Raw genomic sequence first — 21399 nt, 5'->3', positions numbered from 1 at the left:
CAATGCAGGAGACACAAGAGACGCAGGTTTGGTCACTGGGTCGGAAAGATCCCGTGGAGTAGGAAATAGCACCTCACTCTAGTTCTCTTGCCTGGAGAATCCCATGGACAGAGGAGCCTGATGGGCTATAGTCCATGGGGCTGCAAAGCATCATACACAGCTGAACACATAGCAATGCTGTTTGGGGGAGGCTTCCCTGGTGGCTGAGATAGTAAGAAATCTACCTGCAATGCAGAAGTTCTGGGTTCTGTTCCTAGGTGAGGAAGATCGCCTGGAGAAGGGAATGGCACCCCACTCCACTCTTCTTGCTTGGAGAATTCCATGGCCAGGGGAACCTGGCAGGCTACAGTCCATAGGGTTGCAGAGTTGGACATGACTGAGCAACACACGCAGAGAAGGGAAAAGGAGGAGATTAAATCAGCCATATCCCTTTTTGCCTTGCAAAGGCTGTGTAGATAAACTCAGGTCACTTAAAAGCTAACACTGAATGTTAGAAATGTGGAGGAGAAGGCAAAATTAGGAAGAAAGGGAAGACTCATGTCTCCTTTTGTGTATCCACCCCACCAGATTGCGCCCCCACTGCCTGTCCGAAGAGAAGCCAAAGGCCCACCCCCTCCACCTCCAAAAGTACGGAAATCTGGCATCCTTTCTTCTGAGCCTGGATCCCAGTAAGGATCTTATCCTCTCTCTGGAGCTCTGAGCGCCTGGACCACGGATGCCTGGGTATTGGCCTTAGAGAAGCAGGGTCCTCATTGTCCAGGGTCCCTGCTGGCTGCCTTTCCTGATCTGGAACTGGGGTTCACCAGCTCAACACTGGTTTCATCTTTTCAAAAACCTCTTTTTGGTCCATGCCTGAGGCCCTGCCATTTCTCCTCCAACCCATGTGGGATTCCACAGTTGGCCACTTCCTGTGTTTCTCCCTCACCATTATGACATTTCAGCCTCCAGCACAGAACCACCAAGGTCTCCAGGAGCCTGGATAAGTTCTTCGTTGGTGCTGGGAAAATCCTCACAAACCTACTCCTTAGAGGAATTTCCTGCTTTGCTTCTGAAAAGCTGTACTTAAGACATTGTTTTCTCATGTGGACACACCCTGTGATATAACCTATTGGAAGAGACCAACATCAAGTACTTTGATAGCCAAAATTATCTATCTTTCTGAGGTTTCCCTGTGATTTTTTTTTTTTTTTTGGTGGGAAAGAACATCTTTTTCATGGAGATTGGCCGCTTTCAAGTAGGAATGGCTATCATTGTTGAAGAACGTGGACTCAACCGTGAGCCCTGAGCGCCTGTGTTTCCCCCACCCCAACCCACCTAAACTGCCCCCCTCCACCTTCCCAGGAGCTCCCCGCACTCCCGACTAACGGTCCTCTCTGCACGGCAGTCACGTCTTCCCACCACGGACTCCCGAGGCTCTGACTTTTGCACAGTTTCTTCTATTACCTCGGAGCTCAGATCACTGGATATAAGGGACTTGGAAGTCTGGATTGAACTGCTTTGCTTCGAGATCTCATTGGAATGGTTTGGTGGCCCCCCATCTGCAACCTGATTTTATCCTGAAGAATACAGTGCAATATCTCTCATTGATTATTTATTCCTTCTTGATTGTTGAATTGATTTAATGATGTGTTCATGGTACCCTCATCAGTCCTCTTTTCAGAAGCAAAGGTGGGGTGATTCAGAGGATCAAATATTACCAGCAGATACATAAACAGCCACACAGAATTAAAGATCTTTTGGGCTTGAAGGCCCTTAAAAGTCCTACAACACCCCCCCCCCCATTTTGTAGATAAGGAAATTGAGGCTAAACACAGAAAATCCTACTACAGACTCTTCCTAATAACCAGCTTGCTCATTGAGTTTATACCTAGATAACATTTCTAGAAGACAACCCTGATGAATTCTTCCATCCCTACCCCTAGCTGGGACAACAGTAGGAATGTCCCGGATAATTTCTGTACTACTTAGCTTTTTATGGCAAAATAGAAAACATTTAGGGTATGGATGCCCTGGGTCAGCCTGTGGGTACGCTCACCAGGGCCTCTTGTGCAGCCTGGCCAGGTCACCTTGCCTTTGAGGTCCAGGAGAGGTGGGGGGTTTCCCAGATGGCTCAGTGGTAAAAGAGTCTGCGTGCCAATGTAGGAGACACAGGAGATTTGGGCTCCGTCTCTGGGTCAGGAAGATTGTTTGGAGAAGGAAAGGGCAACCCGCTTCACTAACCTTGCCTGGAGAATCCCATGGACAGAGGAGCCTGGCGGCTATAGTCCTTAGGAGTCGGACACAACTGAGTGAGCACACATGCAGGGGAGAGAGAGATTTAACTTCCAAAAATTTGGGTTTGCTTGCCTGCCTCTTTGGGTGCCTGTTTCACCACCACTCCTAGGAGAGACATGTGAATTCATCACAGCACCAGGGAAGTAAAGCCTCTGAGACGTGTCCGCGGTCACTGAAGAAATGAGGATGCATATTTGCAAGTGTGTGTTTTCTCTTTGGCTCCACTCGGAGCACTCGTATGTGATGTGGCAGAAAGATGTAAAGAAGCCAGGGCTCTGGAAGTAACCCATTCAGGTTTGCATCAACCCAGCTATGGCCTCTCTCAGCTTTGCACACCCCCTTGAATTATTTTAAATTCTCTTGAGCTTTTTTCAGCTTTCAAAATGGAGGTCATCCCTCCCACACAGACTGCCGGGGGTTCAAGTGAGGCTGACTCTGTGAAGTAGATCCTCACTCTGTGGGCCTTTCTTGTCTCTGCTGGGCCTGCATAATATTTGAAGCTCTCCACAAGCATAATCAATGTTCATTTTTGTTTTTTTAGAAGATAATTTGGAGGGTGAGTGCAGATTAGTTCTGCACACAACAGTCCCTTTCCAAAAGGTAGCATCTTATATATGACTAGGGACAAATTGTTAGTAAGACCTGAAGACAGGGGACTTCCTTGGTGGTCTAGTGGTTAAAATTCCACCCTTCCAATGCAAGGGGTGTGGGTTCGATCCCCAGTTGGGGAACTAAGATTCCACATGCCATGTAGCTCGGCCAAAGAAATTTTTTTTTAAAGATCTGGACTTGATTTTAAGTGGCACGAGAAGAGGAGGAAGAGACAAGCTGCAGGGCTGACCTGGAACCCAGAGCAGCCTCTGAGGAGTTGCGAGGCAGACTGGCTGGAGGGGATTCATGAGCTTTATATCCTGCCATTAAAATAGAAGGATGTAAGCTACGTCACAAAAGAAGGAAACCTGAAGCATGTTCCTTGCAAGTCACAAGGATGACTTATAAGTTCTGGCCTTTGGTCAGAAGTTGGGGCTTCCTGAGGGGCGCAGTGGTACAGAATTCTGCCTGCCGACGCAGGAGACAAGGGTTTAATCTCTGAGTCAGGAAGATCCCCTGGAGGAGGAAATGGCAACCCGCTCTAGTATTCTTGCCTGGAAAATCCCATGGACAGAGAAGCCTGGTGGGCTACAGTCCCCGGGATCACAGAGTTAGACGTAACTGAGCACACAACACAGGGACATCCAATAGACTAGTGCCCAAATACGTTTCCTTTTTTAACATAACATTTTCCCATACGATTCCCTTCCCACATTCACGCAAATCCTAGATCTCTCCTGCCTGAATACACAGGATTCCAGGTCATGTGGTGAATAAGTCCAGGGGACACTGGACTGCTCACCCTTGATCAGAAAGAGTCTCGTTTGACAAAAGATCCTAAGTAATGTCTGTCCTGAAGTTGAAGAGGGAAGCTGCAAAGAGATGCTTTAGGATCACCATAAAGGTAGGCGAAATACTGAAGAAACAACTGGTCCTTATTTTCCTTGATAAGAACTCTGAAGTATTGAAAGCCCTTGGAAGTAGCCCCCAAATTGTCACAACCTTTTGTGGATGTTGGTTTATGGAATTTTGTTTGAAACCTTTTCTTCCCCCACCCCCCATCTTGGCGACTTGTCTTTTGATTTTTTTTTTTCAAGAATCATTTCATTCAGCATAGATTAAGCTCTTACTGAATGCCAGACACTGTCCTAAACACCCAGGTTGTGACAATCCAGTGTGTTCAAAGGGAGCAGCCCTAGATACGAGGATTGTGGTGTGTCACGACAGTGGCAAGAGAGTGGCATTGGACCTAAGGGAAGCCATAAATAAGGTGCTGGGCCAGGGGTTGCTTTCTCCTTCTCCACCTTAATGCCTTGATTCCAAAATTACAGTTGTTTTCCCCTGTCAGAGAGACCCATTAAAAAAACAACCGCCACCCTCAGATCGCTAAAACAGAGCCAGCGATCAAGCAGGATGTGAGATTATAAGCTGCCTTTTCTAACTCTAAGCTTGGAGACTCCTTTCCCTCTCCTTGCCCTTGGGTCACGGGGTGATTTCTTGTTTTGAAATTAAGGTGTAACATTCAGACAGTTAAGGTCACAAATCTTAGGTGTACAGCTGAATCCAATTTGATAATAGTGTGCACTCAAGTTACCACCTCAGCCACAGGCTTCCAGCCGCATGGACGTCTCCCTGGCATCGTGCTGTCATTTATCAAAGGCATTTAGAAGGCCCTTGCATTTGTACTGTCCTTCCTGTCGTTTTGCAGGTTTAATGAAAAGGGAAGGAAAAAACCCTACTATCAACACACAAGAAGACTCTATAAAGGGTGTACGTTTAGCAGGTCAATTTGGTCAGTCCCTGGACCTTAACCTGAATTTCTTCATATAAAATACATGTATACATATATATGTGTGTGTTTATTTGAGGTTACATGATTTTTTTAGAATCCTTTCAGGCCTAGCTTTCTTTTACTTTTAAGTGAATGAAAAAGAGGGGTGGAGAGTCAGAAGAATTTCTTAAGGTTTCTCTTCCAAAGCTTTTAAATCCTTACCTCATGACTAAGTAGTATTGTAAAGTTAAATTGGAAAAGGTAAGTTGCCCTTAGGGTGGGTTGAGAGGGGAATTACCAGTTTTACTCTACAAAAGGAGAATGCTTTCCTTTTAAGTTCATGATTTCAGGCTGATGCTTACAGTCCAGCCAAGGCTTACCTCCTTTCTGTGCGTCCCAGACTCATCCATTAGCCACATTTTGTGAATTGTTCATCCAAACTTTGTCAAAAGCCCAGTTGCCTTGATTGTGTGAACTAGTTGGGTTTCAAACACAAAGGGGTAAGAAGATATGCACTGAAGTAGAAAACATTTTGTTCACATTTGCTGTAATTTATTTTTAAATTAAAACTGGAAATGTATTTTAAAGTTTGTGTATTTAGTTGATTATTACCCTTATATTAATGAATTCATTCCTGAACATTTTCCTGTTGACATATCACACTCTATATTCTCTTTGGTCTCGTTTCATTTCAGGTGGTTCTATCTGTTTTAAACTTGTACTGTGGGGGTCACAGAGCCATCTTTGCCTAAAAGCAATCAAAACTGCAAACTATTTGGTTCTTTCTCCACCCACACCCCATTCATCCCATGGCATGTGAGCTGATGGTTTTATGATAGCTATTTAATACAATAATTCCTGTTTCTTCACTCATTCACCGCAAATAATTAGGCATAGTTGTGGCACTAGTGGTAAAGAACCTGCCTACCAATGCAGGGGACAGAAAGAGATGGGTTCGATCCCTGAGTCAGGAAGATTCCCTGGAGTAGGAAATGGCAACCCACTCCAGTATTCTTGCCTAGAGAATCCCATGGGCAGAGGAGCATGGAAGGCTACAGTCCATGGAGTCACAAACAGCTGAACACGACTGAGTGGCTTAGCGTAAGCACAGTGGTGTTAGGAAGTGATCTAATTTCATTCTTTTACATGTAGCTGTCCAGTTTTCCCAGCAACATTTATTGAAGAGGCTGTCTTTGCCCCATTGAATATTCTTTCCTCCATTGTCAAAAGTAAGATGCCCGGTGCATGGGTTTATTTCTGGGCTTTCTATCTTGTTCCATTGGTCTATATTTCTGTTTTTGTGCCAACACCATACTGTCTTGATTAAGCGTGGCAGCTGCGACGGAGCAGAAGCGTGGCCAAGAGGAGCCACCCAACGTCCAAGGTAGGGGCAGCAGCCGAGAGGAGCTACCCCAGATCCAAGGTAAGGAGCAGCAGCTGCGCTTTACTGAAGCAGCCGTGAACAGATACCCCACATCCAAGGTAAGACAAACCCAAGTAAGACGGTAGGCATTGAGAGGGCATCAGAGGGCAGACAGACTGAAACCACAGTCACAGACAACTAGCCAATCTGATCACACGGACCACAACCATGTGAAACTAAGCCATGTTTCAATGAAACTAAGCCATGTCATGGAGGGGCACCCAAGATGCACGGGTTATGGTGGAGAGGTCTGACAGAATGTGGCCCACTGGAGAAGAGACTGGCAAACCACTTCAGTATTCTTGCCTTGAGGACCCCATGAACAGTATGAAAAGGCAAAAAGATAGGACACTGAAAGATGAACTCCCCAGGTTAGTAGGTGCCCAATATGCTTCTGGAGATCAGTGGAGAAACAACTCCAGACGGAATGAAGGGATGGAGCCAAAGCAAAAACAACACCCAGTTATGGATGGGACTGGTGATAGAAGCCAGGTTCAATGCTGTAAACAGCAGTATTACATAGGAACTTGGAATGTTAGGTCCATGAATCAAGGCAAATTGGAAGTGGTCAAACAGGAGATGACAAGAATGAACATTCTAGGAATCAGCAAACTAAGATGGACTGGAAGGGGTGAATTTAACTCAAATGACCATTATATCTACTACTGTGGGCAGGAATCCCTTAGAAGAGATGGAGTAGCCATCATAGTCAACAGGAGAGTCCGAAACACAGCACTTGGATGCAATCTCGAAAACGACAGAATGACCTCTGTTTGTTTCCAAGGCAAACCATTCAATATCACCATAATCGAAGTCAGAACTAACACCCAGAAAAGATGTCCTTTTCATTATAGGAGACTGGAATGCAAAAGTAGGAAGTCAAGAAACACCTGGAGTAACAGGCAAGTTTGGCCTTGGAGTATGGAATGAAGCAGGGCAAAGGCCAGTAGAGTTCTGCTGGTCATAGCAAACACCCTCTTCCAACAACACAAGAGAAGACTCTACACATGGACGTCACCATTGGTCGACACAGAAATCAGATTGATTATATTCTTTGCAGTCAAAGATGGAGAAGCTCTATACAGTCAGCAAAAACAAGACCCGGAGCTGACGTGGCTCAGATTATGAACTCCTTATTGCCAAATTCAGACTGAAATTGAAGAAAGTGGAGAAAACCACTAGACCATTCAGGTATGACCTAAATCAAATCCCTTGTGACTATACAGTGGGAGTGAGAAATAGATTTAAGGGACTAGATCTGATAGAGTGCCTGATGAACTATGGATGAAGTTTTGTGACATTGTACAGGAGGCAGGAATCAAGACCATCCTCATGGAAAAGAAATGCAAAAAAGCAAAATGGCTGACTGAGAAGGCCTTATAAATAGCTGTGAAAATAAGGGAAGTGAAAAGCAAAGGAGAAAACAAAAGATATTCCCATTTGAATGCAGAGTTCCAAAGAATAGCAAGGAGAGATGAGAAAGCCTTCCTCAGCAATCAATACAAAGAAATAGAGGAAAACAATAGAATGGGAAGAACTAGAGATCTCTTCAAGAAAATTAGTTACCAAGGGAACATTTCATGCAAAGATGGGCTCAACAAAGGACAGAAATGGTAGGGACCTAACAGAAGCATAAGTTACTAAGAAGTGGTGGCAAGAATAGACAGAAGAACTGTACAAAAAAGATCATCATGACCCAGATAATCATGATGGTGTGATCACTCACCTAGAGCCAGACATCCTGGAATGTGAAGTCAAATGTGCCTTAGGAAGCATCACTACAAACAAAGGTAGTGGAGCTGATGGAATTCCAGTGGAGCTATTTCAAATCCTGAAAAATGATGCTGTGAAAATGCTGCACTCAATATGCCAGCAAATCTGGAAAACTCAGCAGTGGCCACAGGACTGGAAAATGTCAGTTTTCATTCCAGTCCCAAAGAAAGGCAATGCCAAAGAATGCTCAAACTACCACACAGTTGCACTCATCTCACACGCTAGTAAAGTAATGCTCAAAATTCTCCAAGCCACGATTCAGCTATACGTGAACCGTGAACTTCCAGATGTTCAAGCTGGTTTTAGAAAAGGCAGAAGAACCAGAGATCAAATTGCCAACATCCGCTGAATCATCAAAAAAGCAAGAGAGTTCCAGAAAAACATCTATTTCTGCTTTATTGACTATGCCAAAGCCATTGACTGTGTGGATCACAATAAACTGTGGAAAATTCTGAAAGAGATGAGAATACCAGACCACCTTACCTGCCTCTTGAGAAACATGTATGCAGGTCAGAAAGCAACAGTTAGAACTGGACATGGAATTACAGACTGGTCCCAATTAGGAAAAGGAGTGCGGGAAGGCTGTATATTGTCACCCTGCTTATTTAACTTACATGCAGAGTACATCATGAGAAACTCTGGGCTGGATGAAGCACAAGCTGGAATCAAGATTGCTGGGAGAAATATCAATAACCTCAGATATGCAGATGACACCACCCTTATGGCAGAAAGTGTAGAGGAACTAAAGAGTCTCTTGATGAAAGTGAAAGAGGAGAGTGAAAAATTTGGCTTAAAACTCAACATTCAGAAAACTAAGATCATGGCATCTGGTCCCATCACTTCATGGCAAATAGATGGTGAAACAGTGGAAACAATGGCTGACTTTATTTTTGGGGGGCTCCAAAATCATTGCAGCCATGAAATTAAAAGACGCTTACTCCTTGGAAGGAAAGTTATGACCAACCTAGACAGAATATTGAAAAGCAGAGACATTACTTTGTCAACAAAGGTCCGTCTGGTCAAGGCTATGGTTTTTCCAGTGGTCATGTATGGATGTGAGAGTTGGACTATAAAGAAAGCTGAGCACCGAAGAATTGATGCTTTTGAACTGTGGTGTTGGAGAAGACTCTTGGGAGCTCCTTGGACTGCAAGGAGATCCAACCAGTCCATCCTGAAGGAGATCAGTCCTGGGTTTTCATTGGAAGGACTGATGTTGAAGCTGAAATTCCCAATACTTTGGCCACCTGATGCATTTGGTAGTGTAGTCATTTTCACAATATTGATTCTTCCTACCCAAGAACATGGTATATATCCCTCCATCTGCTTATGTCATCTTTGATTTCTTTCATTAGTGTCTAATAATTTTCTGTGTACAGTTCTTTTGTCTCCTTAGGTAAGTTTATTCCTAGATATTTAATTCTTTTTGTTGCAGTGGTGAATGGGATTGATTCCTTAATTTCTCTTTCTGATTTTTCATTGTTAGTATATAGAAATGCAAGTGATTTCTGTGTATTGATTTTGTATCCTGCAGCTTTGCTAAATTCACTGATTAGCTCTAGTAATTTTCTGATACTATATTTAGGATTTTCTATGTACAGTATCATGTCATCTGCACAGTGAGAGCTTTACTTCTTTTCTGATCTGGATTCCCTTTATTTGTTTTTATTCTCTGATTTCTGTAAATAGAATTTCCAGAACTATGTTGAATAATAGTGGCAAAAACAGACACTCTTGTCTTGTTCCTGATCTTAGGAATTCTTTCAGTTTTTCATCATTGAGAATAATGTTTGCTGTAGACTTATCATATATAGGCTTTACTATGTTGAATTAGGTTCCTTCTGTGTCCATTTTTTTAAGAATTTTAATCATAAATGGGTGCTGAATTTTGTCAAAGGCTTTTTCTGCATCTATTGAGATTATCATATGGTTTTTATCTTTCAATTTGTTAACATGGTGTATATCATTGATTGATTTGTGTATATTGAAGAATCCTTGCATTCCTGGATTAAACCCAATTTGATCATGGTGTATGAGCTTTTCACTGTGTTGCTGAATCCTGTTTGCTAAGATTTTGTTGAGGATTTTTGCATCTATGTTCATCAGTGATATTGGCCTGTAGTTTTCTGGTTTTTGTGTTATCTTTGTCTGGTTTTGGTATCAGGGTGACGGTGGCCTTGTAGAATGAGTTTGGAAGTGATCCTTCCTCTGCAATTTTTTGAAAGAGTTTTAGAAGGATCGGGGTTAGCTCTTGTCTAAATGTTTGATAGAATTCTCCTGTGAAGTTATCTGGTCCTGGGGTTTTGTTTTTTGGGAGATTTTTGATCACAGCTTCAATTTCAGTGCTTGTAATTGGGTTGTTCATAATATCTATTTCTTCCTGGTTCAGTCTTGGAAGATTGAACTTTTCTAAGAATCTGTCCATTTCTCCCAGGTTATCCATTTTGTTGCCATATAGTTGTTCATAACAGTCTCTTATAACCCTTTGTATTTCTGCATTGTCTGTTGTAACCTCTCCTTTTTCATTTCTAATTTTGTTATTTGATTCTTCTCTCTTTTTTTCTTGATGAGTCTGGCTAAAGGTTTGCCAATTTTGTTTATCTTCTCAAAGAACTAGCTTTTAGTTTTATTTATCTTTCATTTGTTTCTTTCATTTTTCATTTATTTATGCTTGAATCTTTATGATTTCTTTCCTTCTACTAATTTTGGTGGTTATTTTTTGTTGTTCTTCTTCTTTTTCCAGTTGTTTTAGGTGTAAAGTTAGGTTTTCTACTCAATGTTTTTCTTGTTTCCTGAGGTAAGATTGTATTGCTATAAACTTCCCTGTTAGGACTGTTTTTGCTGCATTCCATAGATTTTGAGTTGTCCTGTTTTCATTGTCATTTGTTTCTAGAAATGTTTTGATTTCCCTTTTGATTTCTTCAGTAACTTGTTGGTTATTTAGAAATGTGTTGTTGAATCTCCATGTGTTTGTGTTTCTTAAACTTTTTTTCTTGTAATTGATATCTAGTTTCATAGCATTGTGGTCAGAGAAGATGCTTGATATTTCAATTTTCGTAAATGTACTGAGGTTTGATTTGTGACCCAAGATGTGGTCTATCCTGGAGAATGTTCCATGTGCACTTGAGAAGAAGGTGTATTCTTCTGCATTTGGATGGAATGTCCTGAAGATATCAGTGAGATCCATCTCGTCTAAAGTATCACTTAAGACTTATGTTTACTTATTAATTTTCTGTTTTGATGATCTCTACTTTGGTTTGAGTGGGGTGTTAAAGTCTCCTACTATTACTGTGTTATTGTCCATTTCTCCATTTATGTCTGTTAGTGTTCATCTTATGTATTGAGGTGCTCCTGTCTTGGGTGCATAGATATTTACAATTGCTATGTCTTCCTCTTTGATCATTATGTAGTGTCCTTCCTTATCTCTTCCTTATCTCATTTTTATTTTAGTGTCTATTTTGTCTGATATGAGATTGCTACTCCAGCTTCCCATTTGCATGGAATATATTTTTCCACCCTCTCACTTTCAGTCTATATGTGTCTTGAGGACTGAAGTGGGTTTCTTGTAGACAGCTATATATGGGTTTTGTTTTTGTATCCATTCAGCCAGTCTGTGTCTTTTTTGCTTAAACAAAAAGCATTTAATCCATTTATATTTAAAGTAATTATTGATGTATATGTTCCTATTGCCATTTTCTTAATTGTTTGGGGTTGATTTTGTAGATCTTTTTTCTTTTCTTGTATTTCTTTACTATATAAGTCCGCTTAACATTTGTTGTAAAGCTGATTTGGTGGTAGTGAATTCTCTTAACTTTTGCTTGTCTGAAAAGTTTTTTATTTCTCCATCAATTTTGAATGAGATCCTTGCCACGTGCAGTAATCTTGGTGTTGTAGGTTTTCCCCTTTTGATACTTTAGATAGATCCTGCCATTCCCTTCTGGCCTGCAGTTTCTACTGAAAGATCAGCTGTTAAGAATATGAGGTTTCCCTTGCACTTATTGCTTCTCTGTTGCTGCTTTTAATATTCTTTTTTGTGTGTTTAGTCTTTGTTAGTTTGATTAGTATGTGTCTTGGCGTGTTTCTCCTTGGGTTTATCCTGTATGGGACTCTGTGCCTCTTGGACTCAGTTGACTGTTTCCTTTCCCATGTTGGGGAAATTTTCAACTATAATCTTTTCAAAATTTTTCTCATACCTTTCTTTTTCTCTTCTTCTTCAGGGACCCCTATAATTTGAATGTTTGTGTGTTTGATATTGTCCTGGAGGTCTCTGAGACTATCCTCAGCTCTTTTCATTCTTTCTACTTTATTCTGCTCTTCAAAAGTTATTTCCACCATTTTATCTTCCATCTCACTGATTCATTCTTCTTCAGATATTCTGCTTTTGATTCCTTCTAGAGTATTTTTAATTTCAGTAATTGTGTTGTTTGTCTCTGCATGTTTATTCTTGTTGGTCTGCATGTAATTCTTACCGGTCTTTCTTAATTGATTCTTGTCTCCATTTTGTTTTCAAGGTTTTTGATCATCTTTACTATCCTTATTCTGAATTCTTTTTCAGGTAGTTTGCCTATTTCCTCTTCATTTAGTTGGACTTCTGTATTCTAGTTTGTTCCTTCATTTGTGTAGTATTTCTCTGCCTTTTCTTTATATATTTTTTTGACATTGTTTTTGAAGTCTCCTTTTCCCAAGCTTCAAGATTGAAGTCTTCCTTCGTTTTGGTTCCTGCCCTCCTAAGGTTGGTCCAGTGGCTGGTGTAAGCTTCTTATAGGGTGAGATTTGTGCTGTTTTTGTTTGTTTTTCCTCTGATGGGCAAGGCTGAGTGAGGTGGTAATCCTGTCTGCTGAAGATTGGGTTTGTATTTTTGTTTTGTTTGTTGTTTAGATGAGGCGTCCTACACAGGGTGCTACTGGTGGTTGGGTGATGCTGGGTCTTGTTTTTAAGCAGTCCCCTTTGTGTGAGTTCTCACTATTTGATGTTCCCTAGGGTTAGTTCTCTGGTGGTCTGGGGTCTTGGAGTCAGTGCTCTGACTCCAAAGGCTCAGGGCTTGATCTCTGATCAGGAATGAAGATTCCACAAGTGGGTTGTTATGGTGTTCAGTGAGATTGAAACAAATATCCAAAAATGAGAAACCAAAGATGATCCCCAGACAAATGGCATTTACAAAATCAGGCAAGTAATAATTAAAATAATGGAATATACACCCGTGAGCAAAATCAAAACAGTCCAACAAAAATAAAGTACAATACGTTGACCCGGAGAACAAAGGAAATCAAAAATTATATTTAACAATTAAGAACAAAACTAACTAAAGCACAAACTGGAAAACAAAACTAAAGTAAGGTGCTATGTGGGGAATAAAGCAATGAAAACAAAACTAACAAATACATTGAGGGGAAAGGAAAGAAAGCAAAGAAAGAAAAGATATGAAAAGTTAAATAGAGGTAAATGCAGGAGATTTATATACATTAGAGATTAACTGCAAGGGGAAAAGAGCAGAAAGAAAGGCAAACAAAGGAGTAAACGTAGAAAAAATTAATAGGTTTAAACAAAATTAAACTGTTAAAATTATAAAAAGAGGGGAAAAAAAAACAAAAAAGAAAGAAAAAACAAAAGATAGGAAAATTCCACAGAACTGCAAAAGCCCAATGTAGATGCAGAGGTTTATAGCAACAATAAAAAGTGTGATTGAATATACACTTATACACCTATAAGCAAAATCATAACAGCCCAACAAAAATAAAGTACAATAGATTGACCCAGCAAAAAAAGGAAAGCAAAAATTATATCTACCAGAGCAAAACTGACTAAAGCACAAACTGGAAAACAAAGCTAAAGTAAGATCCCAATTGGGGATTAAAGCAATGGAAATAAAACTAACAAATATATTGAGAGGCAAGGAAAGAAAAAATAGATATGCAGAGTTAAATAGAGGTAGATAAAGAAGGTTTATACACATTAAAGATTAACTGCAAGGGGAAAAGAACAGTAGGAAAGGCAAACAAATGTAGAAAAAAATACATTAAGTTTAAAAAATTAAAATTATTTTTAAAAAAAAGGAAGAAGAAATAAAAAAGGAAAATTCCACAGAACTGCAAAAGCCTAATGTAGAGACAGAGGTTTATAACAACAACAAAATGTGTGCCTGAATATACACATATACATATACAGCCATAAGCAAAATTAAAACAGTCCAACAAAAATAAAATATAATAGGTTGACCCAGCAAATAAAGGGAACCAAAAATTATATCTACCATAACAAATCTAACTAAAGCACAAACTGAGTATACACTTATATACATTTATATACACTTAACATTTATTCAGCAAATGAATAAATGTAGAAAAAATAATAGTTTTTTCAAAAAATTAAAATTAAAAAAGGAAAACACAGAACTGCAAAAGGCCAGTGTAGAGGGAGAGGCTTATAACAACAATAAAACATATGACTGAGAAAAAAAATTAAAAACTCAAAAGCTTAATTAGATTTCATAGTGCCAATAAAATTGACAGCTACAGGAGGGGCAGGGTGGGGCGGGGCAGGGGGAAGGAAAAAAGAATCCAAAAGAATCTATAGAACAAGTCAAAACATCAGAATAATAAATGTTTTTCTTGAGTTACTGCTGTCAGAGTCATTTACCTTGCTGGAAATCACAGTCCACCTCACCTCCCTTGGGATGCCTGCTAACACTCTGCTGATCTCTGGACCTGCTGTGGGGGCAGCTTGGGTCTTCTTCCTTAGCCACACTGCCCTGGGTTTCAGTTGTGGTTTTATTTTCACCTCTGCATGTGGAGCATCCACTGGAGTTTGCAGGCTTCCCTGGAGGACTTGGGTTTGTGCCTGTGAGGGGCAGGTGTGGAGGTGGTGCAGATGCTTGTGTCGCAGAGGTTCTGTCCACACCAGGTACTCAGGGGAGTTGGCGGCGAGGGCAGCAGGAAATACAGTGCTCTAGATGCACTCATCTCACACGCTAGTAAGGTGATGGTTAAAATTCTCCAAGCTAGGCTTCAGCAATACATGAACCATGAACTTCCAGATGTTCAAGCTGGTTTTAGAAAAGGCAGAAGAACCAGAGATCAAATCACCAATGTCTGCTGGATCATTGAAAAAGCAAGAGAATTCCAGAAAAACATCTATTTCTGCTTTATTGGCTATGCCAAAGCCTTTGACTGTGTGGATCACAATAAACTGTAGAAAATTCTGAAAGAGATGGGAATACCAGACCACCTTACCTGCCTCTTGAGAAACCTGTATGCAGGTCAGGAAGCAACAGTTAGAACTGGACATGGAGCTACAGACTGGTTCCAAATAGGAAAAGGAGTACGTCAAGGCTGTATATTGTCACCCTGCTTATTTAACTTCTATGCAGAGTACATCATGAGAAACGCTGGGCTGGAGGAAGCACACGCTGGAATCAAGATTGCTGGGAGAAATAACAATAACCTCAGATATGAAGATGACATCACCCTGATGGCAGAAAGTGAAGAAGAACAAAAGAGTCTCTTGATGAAAGTGAAAGAGGAGAGTGAAAAAGTTGGCTGAAAGCTCAACATTCAGAAAACTAAGATCATGGCATCCGGTTCCATCACTTCATGGCAAATAGGTGGGGAAACAGTGGAAGCAGTGTCAGACTTTACTTTTTTGGGCTCCAAAATCACTGCAGATGGTGATTGCAGCCATGAAATTAAAAGACGCTTACTCCTTGGAAGGAAAGTTATGACCAACCTAGACAGCATATTAAAAAGCAGAGACATTACTTTGCCAGGACAGGTCTGTCTAGTCAAGGCTATGGTTTTTCCAGTGGTCATGTACGGATGTGAGAGTTGGACTGTAAAGAAAGCTGAGCATCAAAGAATTGATGCTTTTGAACTGTGGTGTTGGAGAAGACTCTTGAAAGTCCGTTGGACTGCAAGGAGATCCAAACAGTCCATCCTGAAGGAGATCAGTCCTGGGTGTTCATTGGAAGGACTGATGTTGAAGCTGAAAGTCCAGTACTTTGGCCACCTGATGCGAAGAGCTGACTCATTGGAAAAGACCCTGGAGCTGGGAAAGATTGAGGGCAGGGGAAGAACGGGACAACAGAAGATGAGATGGCTGGTTGGCATCACCAACTTGATGGACATGGGTTTGGGTGGACTCTGGGAGTTGGTGATGGGCAGGGAGGCCTGGCATGCTGTGGGTCATGGGGTCGCAAAGAGACGGACATGACTGAGCAACTGAACTGAACTGAGAAGGGTATGGCAACCAGTATTGGCCAATACACTCCAGTATTCTTGACTGGAGAACTCCCTTCCTTGACAGAGAAGCCTGGTAGGCCACAGTCTACAGGGTTGAAAAGAGTTGGACCCTACCGAAGAGGCGCAAGATTTTTTGCCTGTGGCAACTCTGCCCAGTGAGAGTTGAGCATGAAGGTGGAGCAGTTGCTTGGCTTGGGGGGACCCTGGGGGCGCCAGTGTGCAGGGGTATGGACTTCCTGAAAGTGAAGTCGCTCAGTTGTGTCCTATTCTTTGCGACCCCGTGGACTGTAGCCCATCAGACTCTCCATCCATGGGATTCTCCAGGCAAGAGTACTGGAGTGGGTTTCCATTTCCTTCTCCAGGGGATCTTCCTGACCCAGGGATGGAACCCGGGTCTCCAGCATTATAGGCAGACACTTTATCATCTGAGCCACCAGGGAAGTCCTCCACCACAGGAATTATGGCCCTATCAGAGTCTTTTTTTCAAGCCTCTTGTAGCTGGCAATTAGAAGGTCTCTTTGGCCAGTCTTTCTCCATAACTTTGCCCATTCAGGCATTTAGAGGGCTTCCGTGACTGGGGTCCTTCCCTGTTGTTTGGCACATCAGGCACATAGAGGGGCCCCCCCTGGCTGGGGTCCTACTCTGTAGATCGGCACGTCAGGCACTCCAAGGGGCACCCTGGGTGGGGCCCTACTCTAGTTCAGCGTGTCAGGCGTTTGATGGGCCAGCCTCTCTATTGTTCAGCTACTGATGCGGGCGTGTGGGGAGAGAGAGGCTATGGTGATGGCTCCACCCACTATGCATGACTCAGCAGTATCGCCTTGCTTCCATCGCTGCCTGGCTTTCCTCCACATCTGTCTCTCCGCAGTCAACAGCAGCCCTCACCCTAGGATTGCGCCACAACCCCTAAACTCCAGCTCCCAGCTGCTGCACCCCCTGCGGTATGTATGGCTGCGGCAGGGACTGTCTGATTCTCATTCCATTTAGGCTGCCACAGATCAGCTGTTTCCCTCTCAGCCTTAAGTGTTTCTCCTCTGATGCAGACAGTTGCTCCCATGTGGGTATCAGACCCCTGCTTCAGTTCCCCCACCCACCAAAGGTGGGTCCAGTCCTACAAACACTCCTGTTTTCCCCCCTAGTTCCTACCGAGGTTTGTGTGGTTTTATCTATTCGTTTCCACTAGTCAGGTACTCCTGTCCGCTCTAAGCTGGTGTTCTGCAGGCACTTCTGTGTCTGAAGGTGTATTCCTGATGTATCCGTGGAGAAAGATGTACTCCACGTCCACCTACTCCTTCTCCATCTTGTTCTCTCTCATTTCCTCATTTTAAAGGGAAGTAATAACATCCACTTTCCAAGGCTGTTCCAAGGGTTAATGAAAATATTTATGCATCTATTATATCTAGCCCATTCTGGAGAATGAATGGTGCCGGTGCTGTTTGACCAGTGGACACGGGAACACCTGACACCTGTCTTCAACTGACTCTAATCCATATGTTTCTGAAGAGAAATAATCAGAAAGATCAGGCAGGGGAACAGTGTTATTTTTAGGGCTTGGTCCAAGCCTCATTATGCACCTCTTGCTCTGATGAACCTAGAGGAACCAAATGGAGCCCAAAGGATCACTGGGCCAGGAGCCCAGCGAGGCCTCCTTTCCCCGAGGCCTCTCTCAGGCTCTGGTTGACTTACAAAGGGATTGGAGACAACCTGGGGGTTGGGGGGGGGGAGCGGGGAAACTTTGGCCTTGGCCCCATCTTACTTCTGTAGGTCAAGGAGAAAGCTTTCACCTCATAGAAAACTGGACTGAATTGGTATTGGGCTTAGAACAATTGTCCTGTGAGTGCAGGGTGGGAGTGGGAGTGGAGGAGGAGGGGAGCCATGGGATTCCTTGCGGCAACAATAACGTTGCCTTTGTGTGATCTCCTCTTCTCTGCATCCCCACCTCCCCACGATTTTAGGAGCACCCTAACACATTTTCAGTGTTAGGAGCACCCCCTCCACGGTGGCACTAGTGGTAAAAAACCTGCCTGCCAGTGCAGGAGACATAAGAGATGCTTATTCGATCTGAGTCAGAAAGATCCCCTGGAGGAGGGCCTGGCAACCCACTCCAGTATTCTTGCCTGGATAATCCTTTGGACAGAGGAGCGTGGTGGGCTACAGTCCATAAGGTCACAAAGAGCTGAACAGGAATTCAACGACTTAACACACTAGTGTGCATGGAGGCTTATCATGTCCCTCCCACACCAGAGTTCTGAGTTAGAGAAAGACTTAACATTTATGCCATTTTATTCCCAATACAAGCACTTCCATCATGAAATCCATGCAACCTGGTGTAAGAATTTCTGAAATTCACACAATTTACAGATGTTAAATGGGTAACAGATTTCAAAATCAGAATTCTACTTCAGTGTTATCAGTTTTTCTGGTCCTGTGGATTTATATCTTCGTCTGCCCAGTTTCCTCTTCAATCAGACTTTCCTGCAAAATAAGTCAGTAATAAATATATCAAAGTTGATTTTCTGAGCTGAGTGTCATTGTTTTGGACATTTAAATTTTTTAAAATATTGATATTTAAATAATCCATTTTTTTCTTCACATTAAAAAGTGCTAGAGAGCTGAATCATGCTTTATAAATCAAATAAACATAAGATCTATTAATACCTTGTTTTCTAAGTATGGGGTGTGAGGACAGAGGTGAAAGAGAAATTTGTCTTTTGACTTGTTCATCTATTATTAATCCAGTCTTTGCCTCAATTCTGTCTTTCTAGTGTCGTATTCAGAAAATGTCACAGCTTGCTTTTATTTTATCATGAGGTAAGTAGGATTGGAAAAAAAGGAAATAAAGATATTTGTCCACTTTTTAAAAAATGGTTTTTACATTTTAGTGATTTATTTAAAAAATTTATTTGGCTGCACCTGGCCTTAGTTGCGGCATGTGGGATCCAGTTCTCTGACCAGGGTTGGACCCGGGCCCCCTGCATTGGGTCATGGAGCCCTCGCCACTGGACCACCAGAGAAGTCCCTGTCCCCTTTTCCTTCTTCCTGTCACTCATCTGCAGGTGGGATGTATTCAGTCTTTCTCTGTGCATGGGCATAACTGAAAATGAACTGTAATGCTTTCTCCATAGAATTCTCCAGGCAGGAATACTGGAGTGGGTTGCCATGCCCTCCTCCAGGGGATCTTCCCAACCCAGGGATTGAACCCAGTTCTCCCACACTGCAGACAGATTCTTCACCATCTGAGCCACCAGGAAAGCCTGTAATACCTTCTAACTGCTGCAAAAAAGTGGACCACATTGCTCAGAGAATATCAATATTGAATTCAGGATTCAATTTCTATATTCAAGTCTCATTATACATTAAAAAAAATAAAAAACCTACATTGAGTTAGTAGATTCCCATTTAGGGTGGGAATTTGGAAACTGGTTTGCGCAATCAGAAAACCAGAAATCAAATCTGTGGCTCTGAATTGTAAATTGATCAGTTGGGGATTTTTTATTCCAAAGAAAAAGAAAATTCTGTAGCGCACCATTTTTTATTTCTACATTTCCCAGGGAAAACCATGTTATACCAAGAACTCTTGAAGAATTCAGTGGAAAAGTGTGGATTAGCCTAGAGAAGAATGATCTAGAGAGTTTGATGAATATACCTGAAGCACATGTAGCTGTGGAAAGAAATTTGTCAGTCATTCCTAAGGCCAGAGCTGAGATTAGTGGACACAGTTTGCAAAGAGATTTCAATTTAAGAAAGGAAAAAAGGTTCCAGCCATTAGTACTGTGTAACCACTGAAAAGGGGTGTTAAGAAATGACAAGGACCCAGTATCAGAGGAATTCAGGCCATCAGGAAGGTAAGCCCTGCAGTAGCTGAGAGGGAGTTGTCCTAAGAGGATGACCCAGGAGGTGGTACCCAGGACCCATCCATCTCTAATGCTCCATGTTGTCAACATGGTAACTCACCAGAGCTTCTTTCAGGTCCCTCAGAGGAGAATGGGACTGGTGAACAATGCACCCACAGCGCTTAGGTTCCATTGGCTGATCGACCTCTTTGGCTATCTGCGAAAAAAGGTTATTGAAGATGGAGGTAAAGAAATGAAATGGGATTTTTACTTCCACCAAAAATTGTGTGTGGAAGGTGAAGTCAGAGGATGTTGGGACTGAGAAAGTTGTGAGTTGGAATGGGGACTTTATTTTTTTCAATTCTCTTTTTAAAAAATGTTTTTTTTTCTTTTTTCTGGCTGCACCATGCAACATGTAGGATTTTAAAAAAAATTTTTTATGGGATGCTGCCAGACACTTTTATAGATTGGGGTGCAGTTCTGGAGGCCATAGAAAGGAGAGAGAATGTTTTTCTCCCTAGAGGTGATGAGAATGAAGTACTTTGAACCTCACAAGGAGACGGTATACAAAAATATACAAGAGCTTATTGTTATGACTAGGATTGATATAATTTTCTAGTCTGTACTAAATATGTCATAGTTAATAGAGAATCACTTTGCAAATAGTCTGTGGAGAGGATCCTGGGCTTCTTTATTTCATACTGTGCTGTGCTAAGTCACTTCAGTCATGTCCACCTCTTTGAGACACCATGGACTGTAGCCCGCCAGGCTCCTCTGTCCATAGGATTCTCCAGGCAAGAACACTGGAGTGGGTTGCCATTTCCTCCTCCAGGGGATTTTCCTGACCCAGAGATGGAACCCAGATCTCCTGCATTGCAGGCAGATGATTCTTTACCACTAAGCCACCTGGGAAGCCTTATTGTTTCTAGGTCTTTCGGCAATTCTGTATCCTTAGAGTATAGCTTGCTCCTTTGCACCTGCCCCTCTGGAATCATTTCTGTTTTTTGTTCCATTGGTCTCTGTCTGAACTAAAGCAGGAATGGGACTTGACTTGGAAAGTGCCTTATCTCCCCAGGAATACCTGGGTCAGGGGCAAGAATTCATAGCACACTTGGGCACATAGAGGATTTTAGAATCCTTCAATTGGACCACATAAGGCACGTCTTATTTTGAAGTTGAGAGGGACTTACCTCTTGGAAAGAATCAATCACGTTCTCTGCATTTCTCTTTCCTCCAGGGCGCAGCCCATAGGACCAGTGTTGACCAGAGCAACCCACCACACAGAGAGTCAGCAGGATTAGTCCAGCTAGAAGCTTGGGAGTCGGCTCCATCCTGAGGAGTATCAGCACAGTGATAAAAGTAGACCCAGACTGGGCTAAGCAAAGACCTCTTTGGCGAAAAGCCTAACACTGGGGTCACTCACCCGGCAGAAGACGAAAATGGGAGTGATCTAGTTTTCACATACAGGTACTTTCTTGCCTTGAACACAAAGCCAGTCCCTTA

At 42.2% G+C, this 21399-nt stretch overlaps 2 protein-coding genes across 2 annotated transcripts in view; one reads left to right on the top strand and one right to left on the bottom strand.

The window, feature by feature from the left end:
• Positions 1-5223, top strand: part of DOCK5 (dedicator of cytokinesis 5) — a 269322-nt gene extending 264099 nt beyond the window's left edge. Inside the window, exon 52 of the mRNA XM_070459648.1 lies at positions 568-5223. Coding sequence (XP_070315749.1) covers positions 568-672 — 105 coding nt within the window. The 3' untranslated portion in view covers positions 673-5223. The remainder of the gene's footprint in view (positions 1-567) is intronic.
• Positions 5224-18357: 13134 nt separating this feature from the next.
• On the bottom strand, positions 18358-21281 carry GNRH1 (gonadotropin releasing hormone 1). Its single transcript, XM_020874703.2, has 3 exons — positions 21087-21281; positions 20018-20113; positions 18358-18538 (listed from the first exon to the last, which is right to left on the bottom strand). Exons 1-3 carry the CDS (start codon positions 21225-21227, stop codon positions 18497-18499), a joined length of 279 nt encoding a protein of 92 aa, XP_020730362.1. The 5' UTR covers positions 21228-21281; the 3' UTR covers positions 18358-18496.
• Positions 21282-21399: the final 118 nt, after the last annotated feature.

This window comes from Odocoileus virginianus, chromosome 31, assembly GCF_023699985.2.
Source record: "Odocoileus virginianus isolate 20LAN1187 ecotype Illinois chromosome 31, Ovbor_1.2, whole genome shotgun sequence".
Lineage (NCBI taxonomy): Eukaryota > Metazoa > Chordata > Mammalia > Artiodactyla > Cervidae > Odocoileus > Odocoileus virginianus.
Note: the sequence above shows the minus strand (reverse complement) of the source record. Positions and strands in the feature narration are given on the sequence as shown.

What these genes read in the sequence shown, in the direction of transcription:
- GNRH1 (XM_020874703.2), bottom strand. Translation starts at nt 21,227, where the DNA reads ATGGAGCCGACTCCCAAGCTTCTAGCTGGACTAATCCTGCTGACTCTC. An exon ending in TGATTGATTCTTTCCAAGAG is followed by an intron (nt 20,114 to 21,086) that starts GTAAGTCCCTCT and finishes CTTTTTTCGCAG; the next exon opens with ATAGCCAAAGAGGTCGATCA. An exon ending in GGGACCTGAAAGAAGCTCTG is followed by an intron (nt 18,539 to 20,017) that starts GTGAGTTACCAT and finishes CTTATTTTGCAG; the next exon opens with GAAAGTCTGATTGAAGAGGA.